The 23,017-nt window shown below is 47.7% G+C and overlaps 2 protein-coding genes across 6 annotated transcripts in view; one reads left to right on the top strand and one right to left on the bottom strand.

Moving 5' to 3' along the window:
* RASSF8 (ras association domain-containing protein 8) overlaps positions 1–23,017 on the top strand; it is a 97,749-nt gene that overhangs the window by 56,419 nt on the left and 18,313 nt on the right. For all 5 annotated transcript variants that reach the window (XM_065450172.2, XM_065450175.2, XM_065450173.2 and 2 more), the window contains 2 exons: positions 17,984–18,156; positions 19,338–19,506. In XM_065450172.2, the coding sequence (XP_065306244.1) occupies positions 17,984–18,156; positions 19,338–19,506 (342 nt within the window). The remainder of the gene's footprint in view (positions 1–17,983; positions 18,157–19,337; positions 19,507–23,017) is intronic.
* Positions 4,180–5,622, bottom strand: LOC139057106 (piggyBac transposable element-derived protein 4-like). Its single transcript, XM_070534883.1, has one exon. It carries the CDS (start codon positions 5,620–5,622, stop codon positions 4,249–4,251), a length of 1,374 nt encoding a protein of 457 aa, XP_070390984.1. The 3' UTR covers positions 4,180–4,248.

Genomic DNA, 23,017 nt, shown 5'->3' on the forward strand with positions numbered 1-23,017 from the left:
GATGCCCCGACTTGCGCAGTTCGGCGTCCCAGCTTTGTCGCAAAGTCCAGGTTCTTGCGCTTCTTGACGCTGCTTGCGCTTGCTGCAGCCATTGCTTCCGCGTCAGCTCACCCCGATCCAGTCACACGGGTCGTGAGACGCACGCAAAACAATAATGAACACGAAACACAAGAATGCGCACAAAACACAAGAATTCACGTGCGCAGCCTCTGCCAACAAAGCGCTCGCGACGGCCACCTCCGAGGGCGACAGCGACGTACGAAAGGCATGAGCTGTGGTTGGCTGAGCAAATCTCGTGAAAAAGCAACAAGAAAAAAAAAGGCAAAAGGAGGAGGCCACCGCCGCCTTCGTTCCTGGCTACCTTTTCCGAGCCGATCACTATGGTTACGCGGGGGAAGGATGAGAAACATTGGGAGAGAGAAAAATAAAAGCAGTTCCGCAAGTCGGAGAGCGTGCGCAGCGGGAGTACAGTCCGAGCCTCCCTTCCTCCCATTTTCCGAGCATTTCGGGGGAGGAGCGGAGCTCGCGGGTGCAGCGAGTGCCGAGATCGCGCAGCGTTTTATATATCCAATGGCGGGTAAAAATATCGTTCTATATAAACGTACGAATTTCTATACTTTTACACAGAATTTTCAAGGGGATAATTTACGAGTTCAATACTGACAATAATTCTATATATGTGGGTTCGATATATCCGTGTTCGACTGTATATGTAGGCTCCCGGATGTAGCTTTCTTTTTTAATGCTCCTTAAACCATGAAACATTTTGTTGAAATTCGTCAAACAAGGACAAACGTAAGTATTTGTGCCTGTCTTCACGAAGAGGCCATCCTACACTCTTAAACAAGATTGCACCATTTAGGTCGTATCTTGCCATACAGCAATAATCGTCATCTGTCTTGTCCTCATTTCCTTTCTTTAACGCTACGAGCCAGGTACTTCCAAGTCATGAAAAGCAGGCACGTCATCAGCATGACAGATCATTCTCAAGGTAAAAGTAGCGAGCGCAGCGTTTTCAAGAAAGTAAATGCAATCATGACATATGACGATTATTGTTGTGTGGCGAGGTATGACCCAGAGGGTGTCTATTTGTTTAGGAGTGTATAGTATTTCTGAGTTCAAATGACCTTGTTGTGGAATAAGAGACAGAGAACTTTGAACTTATGGAAAAACGACAGACGTCCTTTTGCTTCGAGCGCATCAAGAAGACTACTTTATTTTTCACTAGAAGGTATGGGAAATGGGAGAGAGTAGTGAGAAGGAGAAATTCATAATACACCGTGCCACACAAGCATTCTTGCACCACGCACGTGCCAGAATCCGCTCCACACTTGGAAGGCACCACCGCACTGCCGGTTGCTGTTTGTATACGTCTCGCCCGCCAGTAAGGCACGTAGTTTGAGGGGTATCAAGTGTCCGGCGCCTCTGAGAGGGAGTCCTCCGTGCCACCTCGGCGGCGGCCCGCAACGCGGGGGTTTATCAAATGTCCAGTGCCTCTGGGGGGGACTTTGGCTCCAGAATGGAGGATATACAACAGACCTTTTAGAAGAATCATAATCACCTGTGTCAAAACGGACCGCTTGCAACTACACACACTCCAGAGCATCGATGTGCCAAGTTGCGACCTAAGCGGGACAATGTTCATCGAATCAGTGCACCTGGTTCTGCACACAGAGCTAGTGACAAAAGATATAGGCACTCGGGCTCAAACAGAAGTGCTGACAATATTGTGAAGCATGATAAGACAATCACATGTGCGTGTCGTAGCCAACGACTGTAGGGATAATGGCTGAGCATGCGAGGAGGGTGAGAAATGGTTATTGTACCTGCCATGTATAAATCATATCGCTTTTTTTATGTACAGCTTAAAGTTTATCTATGTCGCATTGATGGTGAGGGGACTAAATTATAGAGGCATATTCAAGCATGGGTTGAACTACCGTTTTGTAGGCCGTGAGTTTGCGCTCTTTAGTGGAATTTTTCAGCATGCGTTTGACGTAACCAAGCCTCTGAATTGCTTTTGAACAGATGAAGTCAACGTGCTTGTACCATTTTAAACCGCCCCTGAAACGGTTCGGACAAATTTTGTAGACGTGTAGGGTACAGTTTAAATAGAACATTCTCACAACAATTTAAGTGAAGCATTATGTATTAATGGAGCTACAAGCTATTACAAGTTACCGTTCTCCCTAGCCATGCTTTTCCTCATCAACTCGTTTGCCGAGCGACGGGGCTAAGCTCCGCCTTCACTGGTTCTGCGTCGCGATGCGACGACATATCGTCCACTTCCGGTTGTTTTGGGGTCCGCCCGCGCGAAACCTCTCCACTAGCCGCTTGGCTGTCGACCCCAAGCGAGAGCTATCGAAGCAGCGTTTGTTGCAAGCATTCTGTCGTAGCGCCGAATGTGTCTGGTATTCCGGTAATCACACACTAGCTGAAGTCTTGATGGAACGGTGGAGGCATAAACTCAAGCTGATGAAGGAACTTTAGCGTAGACGTACGTGAGCTGCCTGATTGGTCTCCACGGTCCAGCCACCCGTTGCCGCAGAGCTTAACCAGCCAAAGAAAGAGCTAGTATAGCTCTAACCAAGTGTAAAACATTTTATACATTTACAAAAACAAAGTGTTAACGATTACACTCCTGCAAAAAATTTATTCCAACAGCAAAGAAGAGTACATTTTGTTACTGCTACTGTGTGTGGTTGAGCTCTATGCCACCAGGTGGCTGCACCGTGCAGACCATTCACATTTGCGCTTCTGTTCATCCCCTGAAACGACACGCAAGGGGACACAGCCTTGCGCTTGCGTTTACCCTAATACCGGACTTGCGAAACGCTATTGCGTTAATACAGTCGACTCCCGATAATTCGAAGCCGCTTAATTGGAATTTTCGGTTAATTAGAAGTGAAGTGCTGGTCCCATCAGTTTTGCATGTAATCCTATAGAAGAAATCGCTCGATAATTCGAAGTCCTCATCCAGTAATATTGTTTAATTGGAAGTTAATTTTCAGCCGGGATCCTCAAGGTGACCGTCATTCTTTGGTAGAAAGCGCAATTTTTCAAGTGTTGCAACAGTTCCGTGCTCCGCGTTGGTGTCATCGCCACCGCAGCCACCCGCAATGCCATCCTTCTTGGAGCGGCGCGATTATTCATTGCTACGGCTGCCGTGGCCTCCGCGATCAACTCAGGCGGGAGGCGAAGCGGCTCCCGCCAGAGGTTACGCGCGGCTGCCGCGCGTGGCCGGAGCTGATCGCGGCGGCCACGCGGGTGCCATAGGTGCACGCAGCGCTGCATACTGGCAGTGGCGAGATTGTGCGAGATTAGTCTTGCAGCGTGCGCAGCGTATGTCGAGGCGTGTGTTGGTCGAGCGCCTTTGTGCGGGAAGCTCATAGGCTAGGTTGTTCCACGAGTGATTCGGAATTGACTGTACCTAGTCGCGCAGTTTATACCCATGGCAAACCGTGGCTCTTATCGCACGGTCGACCTGGCAACGAAAGTTGAGGTTTGGAAGGAAGTTGAGAAGGGAGGTGCCGCCAAACAAGACATAGCGCGGAAGTACGGGATCAAGCCGAACACGCTCTCTAACTACATCAAGAACAAGCGCACAATAATAGATGCATTTGAGAACCACAAGTTCAAGACTTCTCGGAAGCGAATGCGCACCGGCGCTTACCCAGAGTTGGAGAAGGCTCTGCTGGTTTGGATTAGGGAGGCCAGGAGCAACAGACTTCCTCTCAGCGGAGACATCGTTGCGATGAAAGCCCGAACGCTTGCAGCAATGTTGGGGATCGATGACTTCGTTTCGTCAGATGGATGGCTGACGCGCTTTAAAGGTCGCCATGACCTGGTTTTCAAGAGTGTGTGGGGTGGAAAGGCGTCCGTTAACACTTTCCTGTCCGTGGGAAAATAAGCACTTTTCGGGTGGTCTAGTAAACATTTTTTTGCTGCTACACCAATTGTTTGATATTAAAATGTTTAGTATCAATTTGTAGAAGAGGGAATGTGCTTTTTAATGGTGTCGTTTGAAAGCAAACATTTATTACCAATTAATTGAAAAAAAATCACTTAATAAAAAATTTTTAACAAAAACGAGAAAACTCCGCAAGAACGTCGATGCTGCTTTGCACCAAGACAACATAAAAAAATTTCGAAATATACGTTTTGAAGGGACAGGCCGTATACAACATTCCTGCAAATATAAACTTTCTATCTGCACAAGTTATTTTTTTACAAAGGAAAAGGTTATCCCTAGTGGCTATCGTGCCACCGCACAAAGCAGTTGCGTGATGTGGTGAAGCACAAGTTTGCGGAGCACGTCTCGCAGAAAACGTTCGTTTTTTGTTCCACTTTCCGTTCTTGATAGCACAATTTGCAGTTCCTGTATCTTTGTAGCTTCTGGGGCTTGTGCTTTTGATCCTTAGGGGCACATGTAGCGGGAACAGCAGGAGGAGCCTTGGGTTCTGGATGTTGTTGCTGATCAAGCCCTATGAGCTGCTCTACCAGCTCTAGCCTGAACGCGAACTGATCAAAGCGCGAACCTCTTGACAATTCAGGCACTTCGGGATGTTGCCGGCGGTGCTCATCAAATAGAATAAAGCTGTTGACAACAGCAATATCTATACTGTGGAAAAACAGCGTTTTCCACCAACGCACGCACTTCATCAGAACATTGTATGTCCCAATCAGCTGGTCTGATTTATCGACGCCGAGCATGCCCACATTGTACTTGTCAATCAGCATTGGCTTTTTCACCGATACTTCTTCCCACTTATTGTCAACTTTCCTTCTGCGCTTCGCAAGTACGAATTTGTTGGCTGTGTGGGCTGTCGACATCATGTGAACAACACGCTTGTCCTTCCATTGTAAATATAGTACGTCCTGGTCCCGTAGCCAGCGAACATCTCCTCTCTTTGCTTTTTTTTCCCATTGGGTGTCCTTGAGCTCGGCTGGAAAGCCCCGACGATCCTTGCGCGTTGTGCCGCAAGCAAGCGTCTTGCGCTCCAACAAGTGTACGAACAAGGATGTCGACGTGTAAAAGTTGTCTAAATAAATGATGTACCCTTGATCTAGGTAGTCCTCTGCCAGTCGCGTCACAACATCGAATGCCAGCCCACGTGCGCTAGGTGCTTCACGCTTTCCTGTGTATACACTGAACTGAACAGTGTAACCAGATTTGGAGTCCGCCAAAACCCACAATTTATACCCCCATTTAATAACTTTGTCCCGCATGTACTGTCTAATTCCGGATCTGCCTTTGGATTTCACCATCCTCTCGTCAACGGAGAGGCTCCGATCAGGCTGGAAAAATTGGGCGGATGAGGCGTTGATGTGCTTCAGCAGCGGAGCTACGCGATGCAGCTTGCCATGGGATGCGGCAGTTGTCTTCTCAGGGTCGGACACACTCAGGAATGCAAGCAACGCTTTGAATCTATTTCTTGGCATTACCGAAGGCGGAAGAAGACCAGAAAATAATTTCCGCGTGTTCCAGTAGCAGTGCAAGCACGGTACTTGCACAATACCCATGTAAATGAGAAGTCCGATAAACTTCTTCATCTCATCGGGAGTCACTTCCTTCCAAGACCCGTCTCTCTCACTGTATGATTGCTTCTCCAAAATATGCATCCACGCATATTTATTTGTCATGCTGCATATCTCGGTGATTATTTCCGCCGTGAAAAACAGCGCGAAGAAGTCGACGGCTCTTGCGAAGCGCCGCGCGGCACTACGGAGCGCAGTGCCGAGGTCGACTCCCGGCCGTCTTCTCGCGCAAAACTCCACTCTTTGTGCCGCCGCCGACAAGTGGTCCTGTCCAAACGACGTTGACACCCTGCAGATAAGAGCCGTAGCCTTTAGAACACGCCGCATGTCTTTAGATCTGATCGCGGCCGCGATAAAATGGCTCGGATTGGAAAACGGAACTTACCGGCGGATACCTGTCGACGTTCCGGGGCTACTTGACGCACTTTCACCGTCCGTGCTGAAGTCGGATGAGTCAAAATCATCTCCCGAGTCTCCGCTGCTACCACCATCACAAAATTCTGATGCAGACTCATCGGAATCCGTCGAAACTCGCCGTTTCCGAGGAGCAGCTGCGCGCGACGTCGACGCCATATCCGAAACTAAGCGCGCTCGTCAAGCGCGATTAAAAGGCGTTTTAAAAATCCCTCCCGCGGCCAAAAAAGGAAACACAATACCGAAACTTGAAAAATAGTTGTCCTTTTATGCGCTGGATGGCGCTAGCTGTCCGTAAGCGCTCCGAACGGGAGAAAATCGACGTTGAAACCATCGACAACATACTGTCGATAGGCATAGGCGCGGACAGGAAAGTGTTAACCAGAAAACATGCTCCAAGGGAAGGACGGAAAGCTGCGTGAATATCTCGCCGAATACAGACCAGAAGACATCTTCAATGCAGATGAGACTGCACTCTTCTATCGGCTTCTACCAGAGAAGACCCTGACATTCAAGGACGACGACTGTGCTGGGGGCAAACGCAGCAAGGAGAGAGTGTCGGTGCTGATCGCGGCAAACATGACTGGCACCGAACGATGTCAGTTACTTGTGATCGGGGAAGCCGAGATGTTTTAAAGGCGTGAAGACGCTGCCTGTGGACTATGAGGCGAACAAAAAAGCGTGGATGACGGCCGATATCTTCAAGAGCTGGATAAGCAAATTGGACCGCAAGTTTGCTGCTTCGAACCGCAAAATGTCGTTCCTTGTCGATCACTGCAGTGCTCACGTGAATGTGCCAGCCTTGAGTGCAATACGCCTCGCATTTTTGCCTGCAAACACAACGGCTGTTTTGCAGCCAATGGACCAAGGCATCATCAAGAATGTTAAAGTCCTGTACAGGTGGCCCTTCCTCGAGCGCATGCTTCTGTGTATAAATAGCTCCACAAAGTACGAGGTGAGCCTGCTTGGTGCCATCCACATGTTGGCGTGAGCATGGGATCGTGTGAAGCAAGAAACAATCGCAAACTGCTTCGGGGCTTGCGGTTTTGTGGCAGCTTCTTCAGAGGATGCCTCTGAAATTTCAGTGGAGGAAGCATCAACAAGCGAGCTTGACGGCTCTGATTTTGGTGATGCTCTCGGTGACGTCAATTTTGAAGATTACGTCGCCGTAGACAAGGCGGTCGAAACGTGCCGTGCGCTGACGGATAGCGAAATTGTAGAGATTATTCGGCCCCAGGAAGCGACTCAAGAAAGCGACAATGACGTTGAAGGCGAGCCGCAACCTAAAGCAGCCAATGTAGCTGCGGGCCTTGCTCTCGCGGAGCGCTTCTTTGCCGCTGAAGGTAATGCGGAAGAAGCGTTCCGCCACATCTACAGCCTGCAGAACTTGCTTTCAGCAGCGCAATTCGGCAAGAAGAAGCAAAGCAAGATGACCGACTATTTTTCTTAGAGAAAATACTCGATTTCACCACAAATAAAGTGCTGTTTTTTGTGTTTTGTGCTTAATTGGAAGTTCGTTTAATTCGAAGTTTTTTGCGGTCCCCCTGAACTTCGTATTAACGGGAGTCGACTGTAATCTTCCGGTGTAAAGTGATGGCCGCAATCACGCAAATCCTGGTGCCGATCGGATAGCGGTAGTCCGATGCGCTGCAGCCAGTCCGCTCGTCTACTGGCTTGCAGAGGGACACAGTGTCACAGCTTGAAATAGTGCCAGTCGCTACGTTTGCAGTCCACAACACAACAAAGTCGAATCGTAGCGCTCGTGAAAACATACCGACACTAACGCGGAGCTCTCGTCGAAGACTGAGCACGTAACACAAGCAGGCAACACTTGCTGTATGCAGGAAGTGCTTAAGTGTACTGAAAAATTGTTCTTGTGCATTCGCTTTATGCTACTTTCTTTTTAAAAAAACAAATTAACTAACATTCCAAATATTATGAACATCATTTGTTTACCGTAAAGTTGGAAAAGTTATCGATCATGCGCCCTGGTCAGCGAATCGGATAGCTCGCCCCACTGACGTCATATGGGGGATTTCCGTCATATGAGTAGGGGCGGCTTAAAATTCCGCCGAACAGTGTGCTGCGATCGGCAGCGATGTGCATCTTTAAAACTTTATAATAAATTACACGCTTAACGTGGAGCACCTAAATGTGTCAATTAATGATCAGAAGGACCTACTCTAACGACTCAGTACGTTTGTAGAAAGTCGTCAAAATCATTTCAGGGTCCCTTTAAGGTAGTCATGAAGGTGACTCCAAGATACTTAAATTTCTTGATGCATTCAGGTATTTGTTTACGTTACTGTAAGCGAAATACGAAGGCTGTTTTTTATGAGAAAAGTCATCAACACTATTAATAGACATTTGCCGGCAATGGCTCCAGTGGCAAAATGAAGCAAAAACGCTATTTAACTTGAATTGGTCTTCTATGCTACGAACGTTTGCATAAAGCACGCAGTCATCAGCATACATGCGAAGTTTGACCCGGGTGTTACTAATGACCTTGGCAGCATTGTTAATATATATAATGAATAGTAGTGGCCCCAAGACTGAGCCCTGGGGAACAGCTGAAGTAATTATAGCTGACGACGAGGGAGCATTGTTAAAAGAAACAATCTGAGACCTCGAATCCAAATAGCTAGTCAACCAGTCAAGTAGTTTGTTGTTTTTAAGAACCGAGCATAGTTTAACAAGAAGTTTTTTTGTGACAGACTGTATCAAACGCTTTCGCATAATCTGTCGCATATCGCATACCTAGGGATCTAGGGAACACAGTGTGTTTATAAGCAGCTGTTTGTCGGCTTCTAGGGTGTGCTCTGTGATCGTACTCGTGAGCTGTGTGCTCTGTGCTGCGTGTTTGGAGCTTTGTGCTAATAGAGCGCGCAAGACGAAGCATGCAGCATACGAATGCTGTATGCTTCGTCTTGCGTGCTCCATTTGGAAGTCACGCTGGACTGTCGAATGTATCTCTTGTCTAAAATGTAAATACTGTAAATAATACCCTGTCAGCCTAGTATCCCCAAGTTCCTCTCTATGACCTTCAACTCCGACAACTGTATGACAGCGGTGGGATCGTCCTACAACTCCTACATCTGGATGGCAGTGGTGAGATCGGCCTACGGCTCGTAGGTCGCCCTAGGACTCTTAGACAGCAACAGCAGCTCACGGACTTTGGGACACGATGACCAACCGGTATCCCGATCAAGTTGGAGGCAACCGTTGGATACCAACCGATATCCCTATCAAGTTGGAGGCAACTTGAGATTAACCACCTCTTGCAACTGACTGGATACGGCGGAGCGCTGGTGATATGGTGCTGCTTCAGTGAATAAGCGTTTGGTTTCGGCTGTAATATTTACCAGGCTTCAATTTCTCTGTGTGCGTGGGTATCGCAGCAAGTATTTTGTGACAGCAAAGCCAAAGCTTAAAGTAGCGACCATGGTCCTAATGTGTTTGACGAGCGCTGACTTGTGGTTGTCTGAATAGATCGAGGTAAACGTAGAGGAGGACTTGACGGAAGCAGATTCGTAAAACCATTCTCCAAAGGGACAATGATTTGAAATTCATAGAACAAATGGGTAAACGAATTCTAAGCAAAAAACGGGAACAGGAAGCAATTAGACAAGAACGCCAAGAGCGTGAGCAATAACGGCAAAAGCTTGAAAAAGAAATGGCAGCAGTGAACAAACAGATACAGGATTTGCAGCAGTTAAATGCAGGAAGTCAAAAGTGGCTTGAGAAATCTGTAGGCTGGACGCAGCGAAAGTGAGAGGAAGTCGATAGCAGATTTCAGTCCAAAGCCGAGGAAAGTAGTACCTGTGAGATTAGCAGCATGTTCATAGGTGAACTCGAAGTGCTAGCAGCTAACGATGTCTTAGTGGCGGCAGAGGCCATTAAAGGCCAGAGTGAGAGCGACGAGGTGCTGTGCCAACAGAGCGCTGTAGAGACAGCTAGGCCAGCTGCGAGTGAATTGGCACAGTCACCGCGCGAGGTACAGGGTACTGCTGACCCAACAGACGCGAGCTACCATGTCGAGTCAGATCTGCGCGCTGAAGAGAAGTGCCAGCTGGACGATGCAGTTGAGGGCAGTTCTCAGGATTGCGAGCTGTGTAGCTCAAGAGAAGACAACTGCATTGTTCAGTGGTCAGTGCAGCTCTCCGCCAGTCTAGGTAGCCAAGAGAGGGATGATTTAGTCAGGGATCATCGGACTGTGCGCGTGAGACAGCAATTGAGACCGATGGGCTGTGTGCCGATGCACAGCATGAGCTGGGCAATGCAGTAGAGGGCAGTTCGCTGGAGTGCGAGTTGCATAGCTCGAGTAAAGACTGCTGCATTGTTCAAGAGTCGGTTGAGCCGTCTGCCAGTCGAGGCAGAGAGAGAGTAGATTTAAATGAAAATCACTCAGACTGTGCGGGTAGGAGACCGATCTGGGCCGACGAGATGTGTACCGGCCAGCACGAGGCGTGAGAGGGCGGCATGAAAGGGAATTCAAAGAGAAAGCACCGCAGAAAGGAGCGCCGTAAGCATAGGAAAGCGGTAAATCGGGTAGCGCAGCCAAAGACGGCGACAGGCGCAAGTAGGCAGGGCGCAAAGAAAAGAAAGGTGCGGTCGTCGTTGACGACGTTGGCGCATCAAACACGTTCAAGCCACCGGCGGTCTAAAAGAGACCGAGAAGCATGTTCTGCACGGACGTGGACAAAGGGCATGGGGCAGTTAGGTTCCTCATCGTTCCGTCGTTCTTTTCGGAGTGCAGCATGTAGTGCGAAGGAGCGCAAGGTGGCAAGACGAGACGAGGTGGTAGGGAGTTGCGACACGGTTAGTCGAGTTAGTGATGAAAGCGTGGCGCCAGTACGCAAATTGGCCAGAAACTGTAACGTGTTGAAGGAGCTGATAGTGTGTCGGCCCTTTTGTTGTTCCTCGGTAGCCAGATTAGCTTTTGAACCGCGACCACCTCGAGTGTGGCTCAAAAGTATGAGTCAGTCGTAAACGTTTGGAACAGGAGGCCAAGACAGCTTCCGTAAAAGTGAAACGTTCTGTTTTCTTTTTTAAACGTTGGAAAACTTTCACAATTTGAGGCTAGAATTTCTTTCAATGTGTAAGATATGAGCTTTGTTTATGTTTTCGTTTGAGAAGCTCCAAGGTTTGAAAGAGGTGTTTTATGTAAACCTGTAGTTTTGCGAGGTGTTCATTAATGAGTAGACAGGCTTTTTTTTTTGTGAGTAACCTGAAGGTCAAGGTTATCGTTGAAAGACCTATGGTAACGTGCGTGTGTATTAGTTAACCATCCTTTATTTTATAGGTGTTTTTGGATTTTTTTAAGGTTAAGCGCGTAGGTTTGCAGTTAGGGCACAATTTGCACTGAGAAGCGTTCGTAGGTCCATTAGCGCGTGTCCTGTGCGGACGGAAGGAAGCAGGTTTATGACCGAGTTGCTCGTGTGTGTTTAGGGCGGCCGTATTCTGACTTCTCTAGTAAGCGTGCGTAGAACTAGTTGTTAGCAGACGCATTTCTTTTAAGGGTTCAGCAGTGTGCATGAGTTACGCAAGTTTGGTTGCTCGGTTAAGTTATGTGTCCACTAGAAAAAGAAACGAAAGTCAGTGTGATGAAACGTTTGCGTACGACGCAAGTACATGTTCTGAATAGGGAGCACAAAGCTAGCGCGATTGTGATTACGTACCTGTGGAATTGACCAGACTATTCAGTGGCACCAGTACGTGCGATAAGTACGCCACTGCGATAGGGTGAGAACAGGCTGTTCGCGAAATTAGGCTGCTGAATTTATGTGCAGGTATTGGTGGTTGAGAGCCTTCGGTTTAGTTCTGCGTAAACCTTCGCTCTTGTGCAGTGCAGTGGTCAGGTTTGGTCGAACTCAAGGGGAACGTGAATGCTCGCTTTGGCAGCACGAAAGTTTGGAGCAAAATTTGGGGTTCCTAGTTGAGTGGCTTGCATTGAAATTTTGATAGGAAGCCTGGTGGGTTAACAGCTGATTCCAGGCGTTTGAACGCTGAGCGGTATTGTGTTGCCGGAATCGACTCTTCTGTGCCCGTTGTGAGATGGTTGCAGGCATTCCAAGTGCGCATGGGTTGCAGAGAGCAAAGCCATATTCTTGCTCGCCAGCCATTCTCTTCCTGCCCAGCTGCTGTCAGCACTGGCCAGTCCAGATTTTCCGGGCCATGGAGGACGTGTTAGGAATAGCCTGCCGAGGTGGCAACATGCAAGTTTTCTCAGCCAGCTACAGCTGCGGGCATTGCGAGCTTCCCCGAAGAGAACCATGGAAGCCTATCACAATTGCTGTGGTGTCTCATTTCATAGGGACCTCGAGGTGCCGCTTCAACACCCCCTCGGCGCCGTTGTGACTAAACGCGATTAGCAGACCAACTATTGTTACTGAACCCGCCATCGCCGACATGGTCTCTCTGCAGCAAGAAGAGCTTCCCTAACAAAAGGGTGCTTTGCGGTACGTGGGCCCCAGGATTCGTCACAGTCTGCTGACACTTGTGGCGACTACAGGATGCAAGACAATGGACAACTGGCGTCTACGCTGCGGGGGTCAGCTAGGGGAATCAACGGACCTTTCAAGACGCAAGCCCGAGTTCTGCGAAGCCCGTCTCACCTCGGAGGGGGCAGTGAAACCTGTGCGGAATGTGTATGCGTAAACCTCCTACCCCCTTCCCTCAAAGGCGCGTAGGCCACGAGGACTTTCTACGCTGACTGGTCGAACATTTCCCTCACCTAGGGATCTAAGGAACACGGAGTGTTTATAAGCAGCTGTTTGTCGGCTGCTAGGGTGTGCTCTGTGATAGTTCTCGTGAGCTGTGTGCTTTGTGCTGCGTGTTTGGAGCTTCGTGCTCGTATGCTGTATGCTTCGTCTTGCGTGCTCCATTTGTGAGTCACGCTCGACTGTTGAATGTATCGCTTGTTTAAAATGTAAATACTTTAAGTAAGCCCTGTTCGCCTAGTTCCTCCCAAGTTCCTCTCTACGACCTTCAACTCCGACAACTGTATGACAGCGGTGGGATCGTCCTACAACTCCTACAGTAGTGGGAAAGATATCACCAGAGCTGGGCGGGCGGTATATCGCACCCAAAGCCGCGACTAAACCCCCGATTTTAATTTTGGCCCAAAGTGATTCAATGTTTGGGAGTTCTGGAAGGGCAGAAAATTTCATGCCATTTATAAAAAGGAGTGCAGCGCCACCACTTTGCCCAACCAGCCTATCTCTCCGTAGAACCATATAGCCAGAAGGCAAAAATTCAACATCGGAAATAACATCGTTGAGCGAAGTTTTGGTTACACAACCAAAAGATGGGTTGTGACAATCCACAGAAGAGTTAGTCATCAGTTTTATTTAGTAGACTATCCACTTTTACATTTAGTAGCTTCAATCGGCAGTTAGATTTAAAATTAAATTATGGGGTTTTACGTGCAAAAACCACTTTCTGATTATGAGGCACGCCATAGTGGTGGACTCAGAAAATTAGGACCACCTGGGGTTCTTTAACGTGCGCCTTAATCTAAGTACAGTGAAACCTCGTTAAGGGGGGATGAGGGTCTTGAAAACTTTTTTTTTATTTCTTAGCATATCTTCCTGAAAATTGGCATGCAGATATGTCTTTGAATGCTGATCCCAAATATATATTCAGATTTTATATATCTCATCTAGAAATGAAGATATTGCAAAATAATTGATCCCACATAGGTCTTTTCTTACGGGCCATTATGATAATTTCTTAATTAAAAAAACTAGTTTCAAAGAATAGCTTTCATTTCCAAGGGCCCACTGCACATCCTAAAGCTAAAGAAATTTTTAAAAAGTGATCATAGAGGTCATGAATGAATAACAAAGTAGGAAGAAAAAAACAATGCAGGAGTAATTAGCTTACATCTGACCTAATTGCTAGCCTATTGGGTTTAATGAAAAATGGAAAGCTTTAGGATGTAGCTGAGGTTTTACTGAAAAAAATGATACCTAATTCAATAAAATCAATTGATGCAAACACTATGAAAAGTTCTGTAAGGCAAAGGCATTTGATCGAAAAAGCAAAGCTGAGAAAATTGCATTCAAAGTTTTGCTTACTCTGCCACTTTTGTTTACCTATCACATGGAAAAATTTAATGCTTTAGCATGCAGCCTAGTCATTACTGAACACAATAACACCAAACTCACAGAAATCTGTTCATGTAAAGATTGTGAAAACCTCTGTATTGCATTGGCACTTGACAAAAAAAAAAAAGCTCAGAAAGTCGTCTTCACTAGTTGCGCCGACGTTCATTAGCTCGAACTTGCGGGAAGTCGCGGACTTCTTCGCCAATGAAGTTTTAATGTTGTCTGCGTACTTTTCACGCCCCGCGCACTCCGCGCAAAACACCGTGTCGAAGCGTTGAGCACGCGAGCTCGGTTCAGCCGCGTCCGTCGGCACCGAAGCGGCGTGCGGAAACGCCGAAGTCAACGTTAGGCTTAGCTCAGCCGGCTCGGCCGCTTTCGACGACACGGAATCCGAAGTGACTTGCAGCGTCTCAAAAGTTAGCATTTTCAACGGGCTTAGTCCAGGCGCATCCACCGGCACTGCAGAGACTTGCGGTAACACCGAAGTTGACCCCGATCGGCACTGTCCAGCCGCATCCACCAAGGGCACAGCAGCTTGCGGCATCACCGAAGCTGTAGTTCTCGACGATGTAGCGCTCTTATTCCATGCGCGCCTCTTTTTGCTGACTGCTTTTCGCGTGCTTGCTTTCAAGCGCGCGTCTCGCGCCATCGTGACACGCGGAACAGCGACACCAGGCACGCAAAAGCAAGAAATTCTTGGTTAAAAGAAGCGACTCAATAGCCAAAATATCTACAAGAACGATAAAGAAAAATGCAGAACGAAAAATACTAGGAAACAAAGATGAATGCGAAAAATTACGTGCGCGCCGGCGAAAGCAGACGACGCGAAGGAGTCGAACAACGCGGCCGCGGGGCCGCGGCAGGCGTCACGGCCAATCAGAGGGCTGCGCCTCGGGGAGGCGCCCGTTTCACCCAATCAGCGGCTGTCTCGCGACGATTTCGCGCTTGAGAACGGGTGCCTGGGGTGCCGATCGCTCCGCTGCACGAGGGTCTACAGCGTGGCGAGGGGCGCCAGAATGGAGAGCGGGAAACCAGCTTTCAAACGAGACCAAGATGGCGCCGATCGGTTCGCGTCGCGCGGAGCTACGGCAGCTTGAAAATGAGGCAAACCTTTGCGCTTGGCGTTCAATTTCGGCTCACCGACGTTTCTAAATTACCGTTTTTTTAATACTTCGAGTAGGAATTGAGCCATAATAATTTGTAGAGGCATAGTTGGGACATTAAAGACTTCAAAAACGCAATTTTTGAAAATTGCCATTTTTGACCATTTTTCGAGATTTCAAGACCCGCGTCCCCCCTTAAACCATAGTTGGCCGGAGCCCGGAAAAAGTACATAATAAACGGTAGTACTGTTTAACCGAATAGCATGAGATCGCCCACTTACCTGTCGAAAACGGAACTCAGAGAGAGTGTGATGAAATGGGAAAAAAACACGTATTTATTCACTTCGCGCGACAAAAGTGTTATTTTCGTTTGATGCCGCGGCGGCCTAGCGCGACGACGACCGCGGCCTCTAACTTACTGAAGCTGCGTGCCAGCTTTTCAGCAGCCCCCTCTTCTTGGCAAACACTCACATGGCGGATTCCTCTTTGGCGTTACGTATTCTCCGTGCACGTGCGCAGTAGTGCTGCAGAAGTCCCGGGGGCGCCTTTTTCATTGCCGGGTGCCGAAGTTTGGAATACTTTTCACTTGGAATAGAGTTACGTTATCGCGCTGCTGTTCTCGTCTCGACGATTGCATTCATGAGGCTGACATAACGCGCAGCTTATGCCTCTGTCAGGCCTGAATCACCCGTGCTGTCGCTTTCCGTGTCGTCCTCACCACTGTCGCTAGTCGACACTTCCGCAACAACACAGGCAACGATAGCGAAAAGTCGAACCTCGTAGCCAACACGTCTTCGCGGTCGCAGCAGCGCTGCGGAACAACTTCTTTGCATTCCAAATGCCACACACTGTAGTCAACAGCAGATCCCTGTTGCATGCCAGTGCCGACTTCTTCGTGTCACGTTCGATAGCACGGACGATGTCTAATTTTTCTTCTATGCTGAGCACCCGGCGTCTTTTTTATCCGAGCTTCGGAACGACACGAGTCCTCCTTTGCACGACGCCATAACGCTCTCCGGCACGGCATCGAAATGTTGATGTTGATGTGACTGCACGCGCAAATGCACAGGGCGCTTGGAGGCCGTTCCGATGGATATGGTGCACCGCCGTGTTTGCGCAACGAAAAGTTGAAACGCTACGTTTTAACCGATGCGTACACAATAAGCTGGAACACATTATGTTCAATGGCCGCTGAGTCGAGGATTTGACTTTACTACTTTTAAAATGAAACTACTGTTTAAGCGGGTACTGTTTAACGAGGTTTTACTGTACACGGGTGTCTTCGCATTCCGCCCCTATCAAAATGTGGCCGCCAGGGCCGGGATTTTATCCCGCGACCTCGTGCTTAGCAGCCCAACACCATAGCCACTAAGCAACCATGGCAGGTCAGTTAGATTGCAGTTAATGGGAACTGCTGGTAGACAGACTTCCTGTTAACTTCTGAGTTTTCTTTACAATGGATTTTGAGCATCCTGCCAAATGTAGCGATTATTATCCACGATAAGCGAGTCGTAGTGCAACTGTGCCTTGCTGCAATTTTTTCTCAAGTTAACAGAGTGCTTCCATAACCTGCTACAAATCTCGCATACGCGTGTAGAAAAATTTTCACTATTGCAAACCTTGGATCCCATTAGTTTATGCACGTTTTTTAGCATTTCAATCTTGGACCTGTAGTCTATCAGTCTAAAGATGATAGGCCTTTCTTTGTCTGGTTTACGTGTTCCAAGTCTGTGGCAGTGCTAGATTTTCTCACATTTGACTTCCAGCTTAGTTGTCAAAAGATCAGCTACTGACTTAAACAGCTGATCAGTGCTTTCAGTAGGCGGTTCAAGAAGGCCATAAATTACTAAGTTATGTCGCGACCGATTTTGCTGATCTTCATTTTTTGAGCAATTCTACGCACAGTTTCCCGAGGTTGAGTAACTGCGTGCTTGAGATTTGTACGTGCCGGTTTACATCAATGACGGCAACTGCCATCGATTCTAATTTACTTGAACATTTGTTGAATGCTGGGAACCTAGAATTCAGGGTTGGTAATTCAGTGCCAGTTGTACTCTGGCTGGCAAGAAGGTCAGCTAGCGTTTGCTTTGTTTCAGCGGGGCCTGGATTACTCTCGGTGTTCGCACATAATTGTTGCAGTATCTTTCAGGAATGCCTAATACTGCACATGAGACACTCAAAATGCATAGAAAACACTGGTACCTGCAGCAGCAACAAAGAGCGATCACCACTATATAACACTTACAGACGTATTTCAAGCCTACCTGTAAGGCGAAAAGACATTTGATGGTACTGAACGACATGCCGCTGCCTGACCCGCTGAAGAGGAGTGTCCTGGTCCCTGGTGTTGTAATCGTTGGTGAGCAGCTAAATGTCGCTGTGTGTTCCGGCCATGTGCAGCAGGGTCCCTCAATCAGCTGACAGGTCGCGACTTAAGTCGTAATAAGCACACGTGCTCCAGTCCGCGGACTGGTTGTGCCAGAGTGCATGTACTGAGGATCGAGGGGTAATTATCAGACTGATATTACGGGTACAGCAGGTCATGCAGGGATGAAACGTGGTCCTTGCAATAGTGGCTACCGGAAACTACGGCAATCTGTAAGGCGAAAAGAGCAAATTTGATGGTACTGAACTACATGCCGCTGTCGGACCCTCTGAAAAACTTTCAAAATAAGTGGTAAACCTAATGCACTGTGGGCAACTTGCAGTGGAAACAACTTGCATTAAAATTAGTGGATGATTGGTTGAGCAGGTTGGAAGGACAGCAGTGATTGGCAGCTCTCAAGCTCATTATTGAGGGCACTGGTGCCTGTTGTGCAGAGCCGTGGGAAGGAGCGGAAGCCAGCAGCCCACCTCTGGAAGAGCAGCTGCGCTTGTCACGCCAGGAAGAGCGCACGCTGCGCTCTGAGCTGACCTTGGCACACTCGCAGCTTGCCAACTGTGAGGCACGTCTGCTGCAGTGCCGCCAGCGCCTGTGCCAGCTGGGACACGAGGTCAGGTGCATGTGCCAAGCAGTAAGAATCCCTGGGACAACACGAGCACTGTCTTGCAACTGAAGGTTTATTGGGGCCAATATGCAAGGTGAGTAAAAACTGAAGGTGGAGACCTCTAGTTTGCAAGACAGCGCTCATGTTGGCCCCCTATTATTAGGTGCATGTCTCCATCCCAGGGTTCATACACCTTCTTGAAAACCCTTGGAATTTGAAAATAAAAAGAGATTCCGGGGCCCTGAAAACTCCTTGAAAATAAATGTGTTCCTTGAAAACTAGGGCTGTGTGCCAGCTGTTCAACATTCAAAGTAACAAGAAAGAAACGAAGAGAGGGTGGTTAACCAAGGACACTTGGAGAGGTGAAGACTAGATAAGAAGTAGGAAAGTTAAGAAAAATAACAAAGGCAGTTTAAAGCAACTAACTCTTCACAGGTGCTATGCCATAGACACTGCCTATCAAGAAATAATCCTAGTATTTCTACTGAGCTAAGCGATTATAATGTGGCGTGTCTACCGACTCATCGTTGCGTTTTTATTCCTTGCTTTTACCGTTGTGCATAACTCTATGTTGGCCGCATGTCTTCGTAACTGTGTAGTCGCCATCCATGATCGTGTCGATAGCAATTGCAGTTTCATCCACAGCGTTTGCAGCTAATGGTAGTTTCATGTTGACTTGGTGCGGGCGTCAGCCGTATGCTTTCAGAACGGTAAGGCCACCCTCTTTAATCACGTCGATAGCGGCCGCGGCTTCATCTGAGCGGTTGTGTCAAACGGTAGTTTCGTTTTGACTCGGTGCAAAGCTGTCAAGGATGAAGAGTGCCGGCCACATTGCAATGCAGAGATGACCTGTTGGGAAACAGCTCACTGGGGAAAAAATCGTTGAGATGTACACACGGTAGTGAACAGCATCTCAAATGAATACATGCACCACGGTCGTAGGGCCAAGGAAGTCGCGAAGGCCTTGTGAGTGTGAATCGGTCAAAACATTACAAGAATTGCAGCTTCCACACTGCTTTTGTGCAAAACAAAAATCAGGTTTGCTAAATAAAAGCTTGTGGACATTTGTTTGTTTTCTCGATACCCCCAATAATTCGACATTCAGTTCATTGGGACATTTTTTCAATCCCATGAAATCCGAATTAACAATGTACTATAATGTTTAAACGTAGCATGTTTGTGTGCAGCTTTCGGAGGAGAAATGCTGTCAAGGTGGGGAAGGAGGAGACGACCTGGCGGAACAGCTGTCAGAGCGTCGGCGCATGGTGGCTCAGCTAAGTGAGGAACTGCGCGAGGCGAACCTGGAGGCCCTTGCTTTAGCGGATGCCGACCACAAGCATTGGCTCGAGGCTTCTGGTCAGTTTGTTTGCGCATTTGTGGCTTGCACCTCCTTCCACACACTTCTAGGTTGTCTTGAGGCAGCTAACCAAAGGGATGTCTTGCTCTACAAAACTGAAGACTGCATACCGTGTTTACTCGAGAAACAATCACATATTTTTTCTCTAGAAGACTGACGCTAACTTGGCGGTGCGATCATTGTGAGGGATAATATAATATTATAAGTTCTGAGAAATTCAAACAAGTTGCAGGTCATAATTCTTACGATGGCTACCATGAGCATAACCCAAAAATCTATTTGAACGAGGCTTACCTTTGTTAAGTGCACACATTCTGTGAGCACTACATCAACTGCACTTCACCCTTTTATTTCTTTCTTATTCAATCACTTCGATTTTATTCCGAGTCAGGAATCCACACGGCCATCGCTGCAAGCTTTCTTGTCGAAGGGTGCATGGTCATCTCTGGGGGCATCACAGTCCCATAAAAGGTGATCTTTGGTCCCGTCCAGCAGGGGAGACATCCTGGTATTCTTCAAACTTTTAACCATCTCCTTGTCGGAGATTCTGCTCCGTGCTTCCAAAATCCAGGTGCAAAGTAACCCTGCCGACGATTTTTTTTTACCTTGCCGCCCAGCGTCAGATTATGCTGGCCATCAATTCCGAATACAGACTTTGCATGTTGACCTTGAACAGCTTGTCCAAGGACATGACGAGAGGCCACCTAGGATGATCGCGATGTCAGTGCTTACCTCCTTAAGGGGGTACTGCCCTGCGCCTGAAAACGTTTTCTTTAATTCTTTGTCGATATTGATGAAACTTGCCGAGTTTATGTATTTCTATGTGTTAGGTTCAAATATACATCCAGTTTTCTTTCAGAAAAAATAACTTTCTAGAAATTGAAAAAATTCAGCTTTATTGTATAATTTGCTTGGAGCTGAGCTATCTACCAAACTATACATGGCATAATAAATATCGATATACGAAGATGATGTGGAACTAACAAAGAGTGCCAATGAGCAAGTATAGTGTTCTAACCCAATTTTATATCAAATGAAAACATTGCAAACTTCTGGAAGCGAAATCCATCTAACTGCTAAAAAAACATTTTTAAAAATATTTTTAATAAATGCAACACAATGCGTTAGCGGGCTAGTTGGTGCGAATCCATGAATACTTTGTTTTGCGCTAAACAATGTATTCATAAATGCAACAACATTTTTTTGCTTATTTGCACTCTACACAGCTTTGCCTTTGTCACAGTGATAGCACAAGTAGAAGCAGAGATAATGCACCTCCAATATGCCATCATCATCAAAATTGCGGTTTTAGAACACAACAAAAAACGTTTCATAACTGATATACTGAAACAGTTTGAAAAATGGCACCAAGGGCCATCAGTAGGCACTAGGTTTACTGTATTTACTCTCATAATAGGCGCACTTTTTTTTCAGAAAATCCGACTCGAAGTTCGGGGTGCGCCTATTACGCGGGGTAAAATTAACGAAATTTTTTCAACTCGCATTCCCGCGCTTTAAATTTTAACATATGTCAGGAATATGGCTACTCTCACATAATTCACCAATAAATCCAGCATAAAAGGGAAAATAAAAGCTACCTACTTACCTTTTAATGAACAGGCGAGAGACGTTGACTGAACACACACGTAAAATTTATTAAGACTATTCAGAGTCCGAGTCCGAGTCGGAGAGAACATCCTCATCGCCGGGTGGAGACTCGTCTTCCTTGTCTGAGCTCCACAGCATGTCGTCTTCGCTTGCATTCAGTGCATTGGAGATCCCAGTCTTCTTGAAACTTTTCCTGACGACGTCATCTGAGATCTCGCCAAGCTTCCACGATCCATTCGCACAGCATTTCCATAGGCGGTCTCTTAATTTTGCCACCGGGCGTTAGTTGACGCTGTCCTCCAGTCATCCAGTTGGTGTAAAGCCTTCGAACGTTGTCCTTAAAAGGCTTATTTAGGGAAACGTCCAAAGGTTGCAGCACGGAAGTGAGGCCTCCCGGAATCACGGCAATATCCGTACGCACCTCTGACAACTTCTCTCGTACACGTTCTACGAGGTGCCCACGAAAACTGTCTAAAACGAGCATGGCCGGATACAACAGCGCTGGCACAACGTTGTGCGCCTCCTCAGGGTAAGTCCGTGGCATCGCATGAAGCGCGTTGTCCATCCGGAGCTTGCTTTGAAGTCTTTCACTTCGATGCCCTGCGCTCGGGTAATTCTGCGCGCCTCCGTCTGCACTATGTCGAGAGACACCGCACAACCGTCCTGTCGAAGGCCCCGTATGTGTTGAACTATTTGATCTTCTACTTGCGGATACTTTCCCAACTTTGCGCTGCGGAAGGCCCGTCGCGACTTCTTTGTTGCCTGAAGTTTTTCTTGCTGACCTCGCCAGTAGCGAATGCTTGTCTCTCCGACACTGAAATGCCTGCTTGCAGCACGGTTCCCATGCTCGAGTGCATACTGCACAGCTTTCAGTTTGAATGCAGCCGTGTAGCTGCCGTACTTGCCCATTGCGGAACACGCGACCACACGAACTGCACGCCGTTTGCAAAATGGCGAGATGTGGCGATTTGTCTTTTCTTTGCCTGTGTCAGCATGTGTAGAGCATTGATGGCGATGGCACTGTCGCTTGTGTCGAGTCGCCCAGCTTTCCGAGCTGCCTAAGCGAAGGTAGCGAAAAGCTTATATCCGCGCGGCGGTTTGGAGAGGAGGGGGTGTTATTGATAGTTGATGGAAAAATTATTTTTCGCTCGTTGATGCGTTTTTCTTTCTTTTTTTTGTTTCTACGGACGCGTTAGGTCGTCGTGCTCGTGGCGGTTTGGGGAGGGGGGTGTCGGTAGTTAATGAAAGAGCTAGTTTTCACGATGTTCTATGTGCTGTGGGCCCTCAGCAGCTGCGACGGCAGCAACACTAATGAGACTAGTAGTCCAGCAAATGCGTTGATAAGCTTGGGTTGTGAAGTGTGCTTGCGTTTTTTTTTTTTTTTTTTTTTCACTCGAGATGGAGGGGCAGGAGGGCGTAAATGCGTAAATAGTGTAAATGCGGTACTGATCACAGTGCCAGGTTCGGGGTGCGCCTATTATGCGCGGAAATAAAAAAATCAAATTTTCCGCGACCAAACTGGGGGTGCGCCTATTATGCGAGTAAATACGGTAATTCATGGCCATTGCCGGTCGACGTAGCGTGCGCTGCGAGTGCGTTCACTTCAAAAGGATTACATGTTTTCGGACCCTCAGTTCCCTGTGAGCTCCATCATGACAGAACTTCACCGCAGATCTTGCAAACCGCAGTCAGTTCAGTAGCGAGACTGTAATCCTGATCGCTCCGCACCAGCTATGCAGAACCACCGCAAGTATTGCAAGAGAAAACGCCGAGAAGATTGTTCACTGCTGCAAGTCGGACGACAACGTACAGAGTAGTGGGCTTCACGACCGAGGCTGTTGCACTATCGGCAGTCGGATCTTCAACAAAACACTGAATCTCTTGCTCTGTGGCCGTTGTAGA

This window comes from Dermacentor albipictus, chromosome 3, assembly GCF_038994185.2.
Source record: "Dermacentor albipictus isolate Rhodes 1998 colony chromosome 3, USDA_Dalb.pri_finalv2, whole genome shotgun sequence".
Taxonomy (NCBI): Eukaryota; Metazoa; Arthropoda; class Arachnida; order Ixodida; family Ixodidae; genus Dermacentor; species Dermacentor albipictus.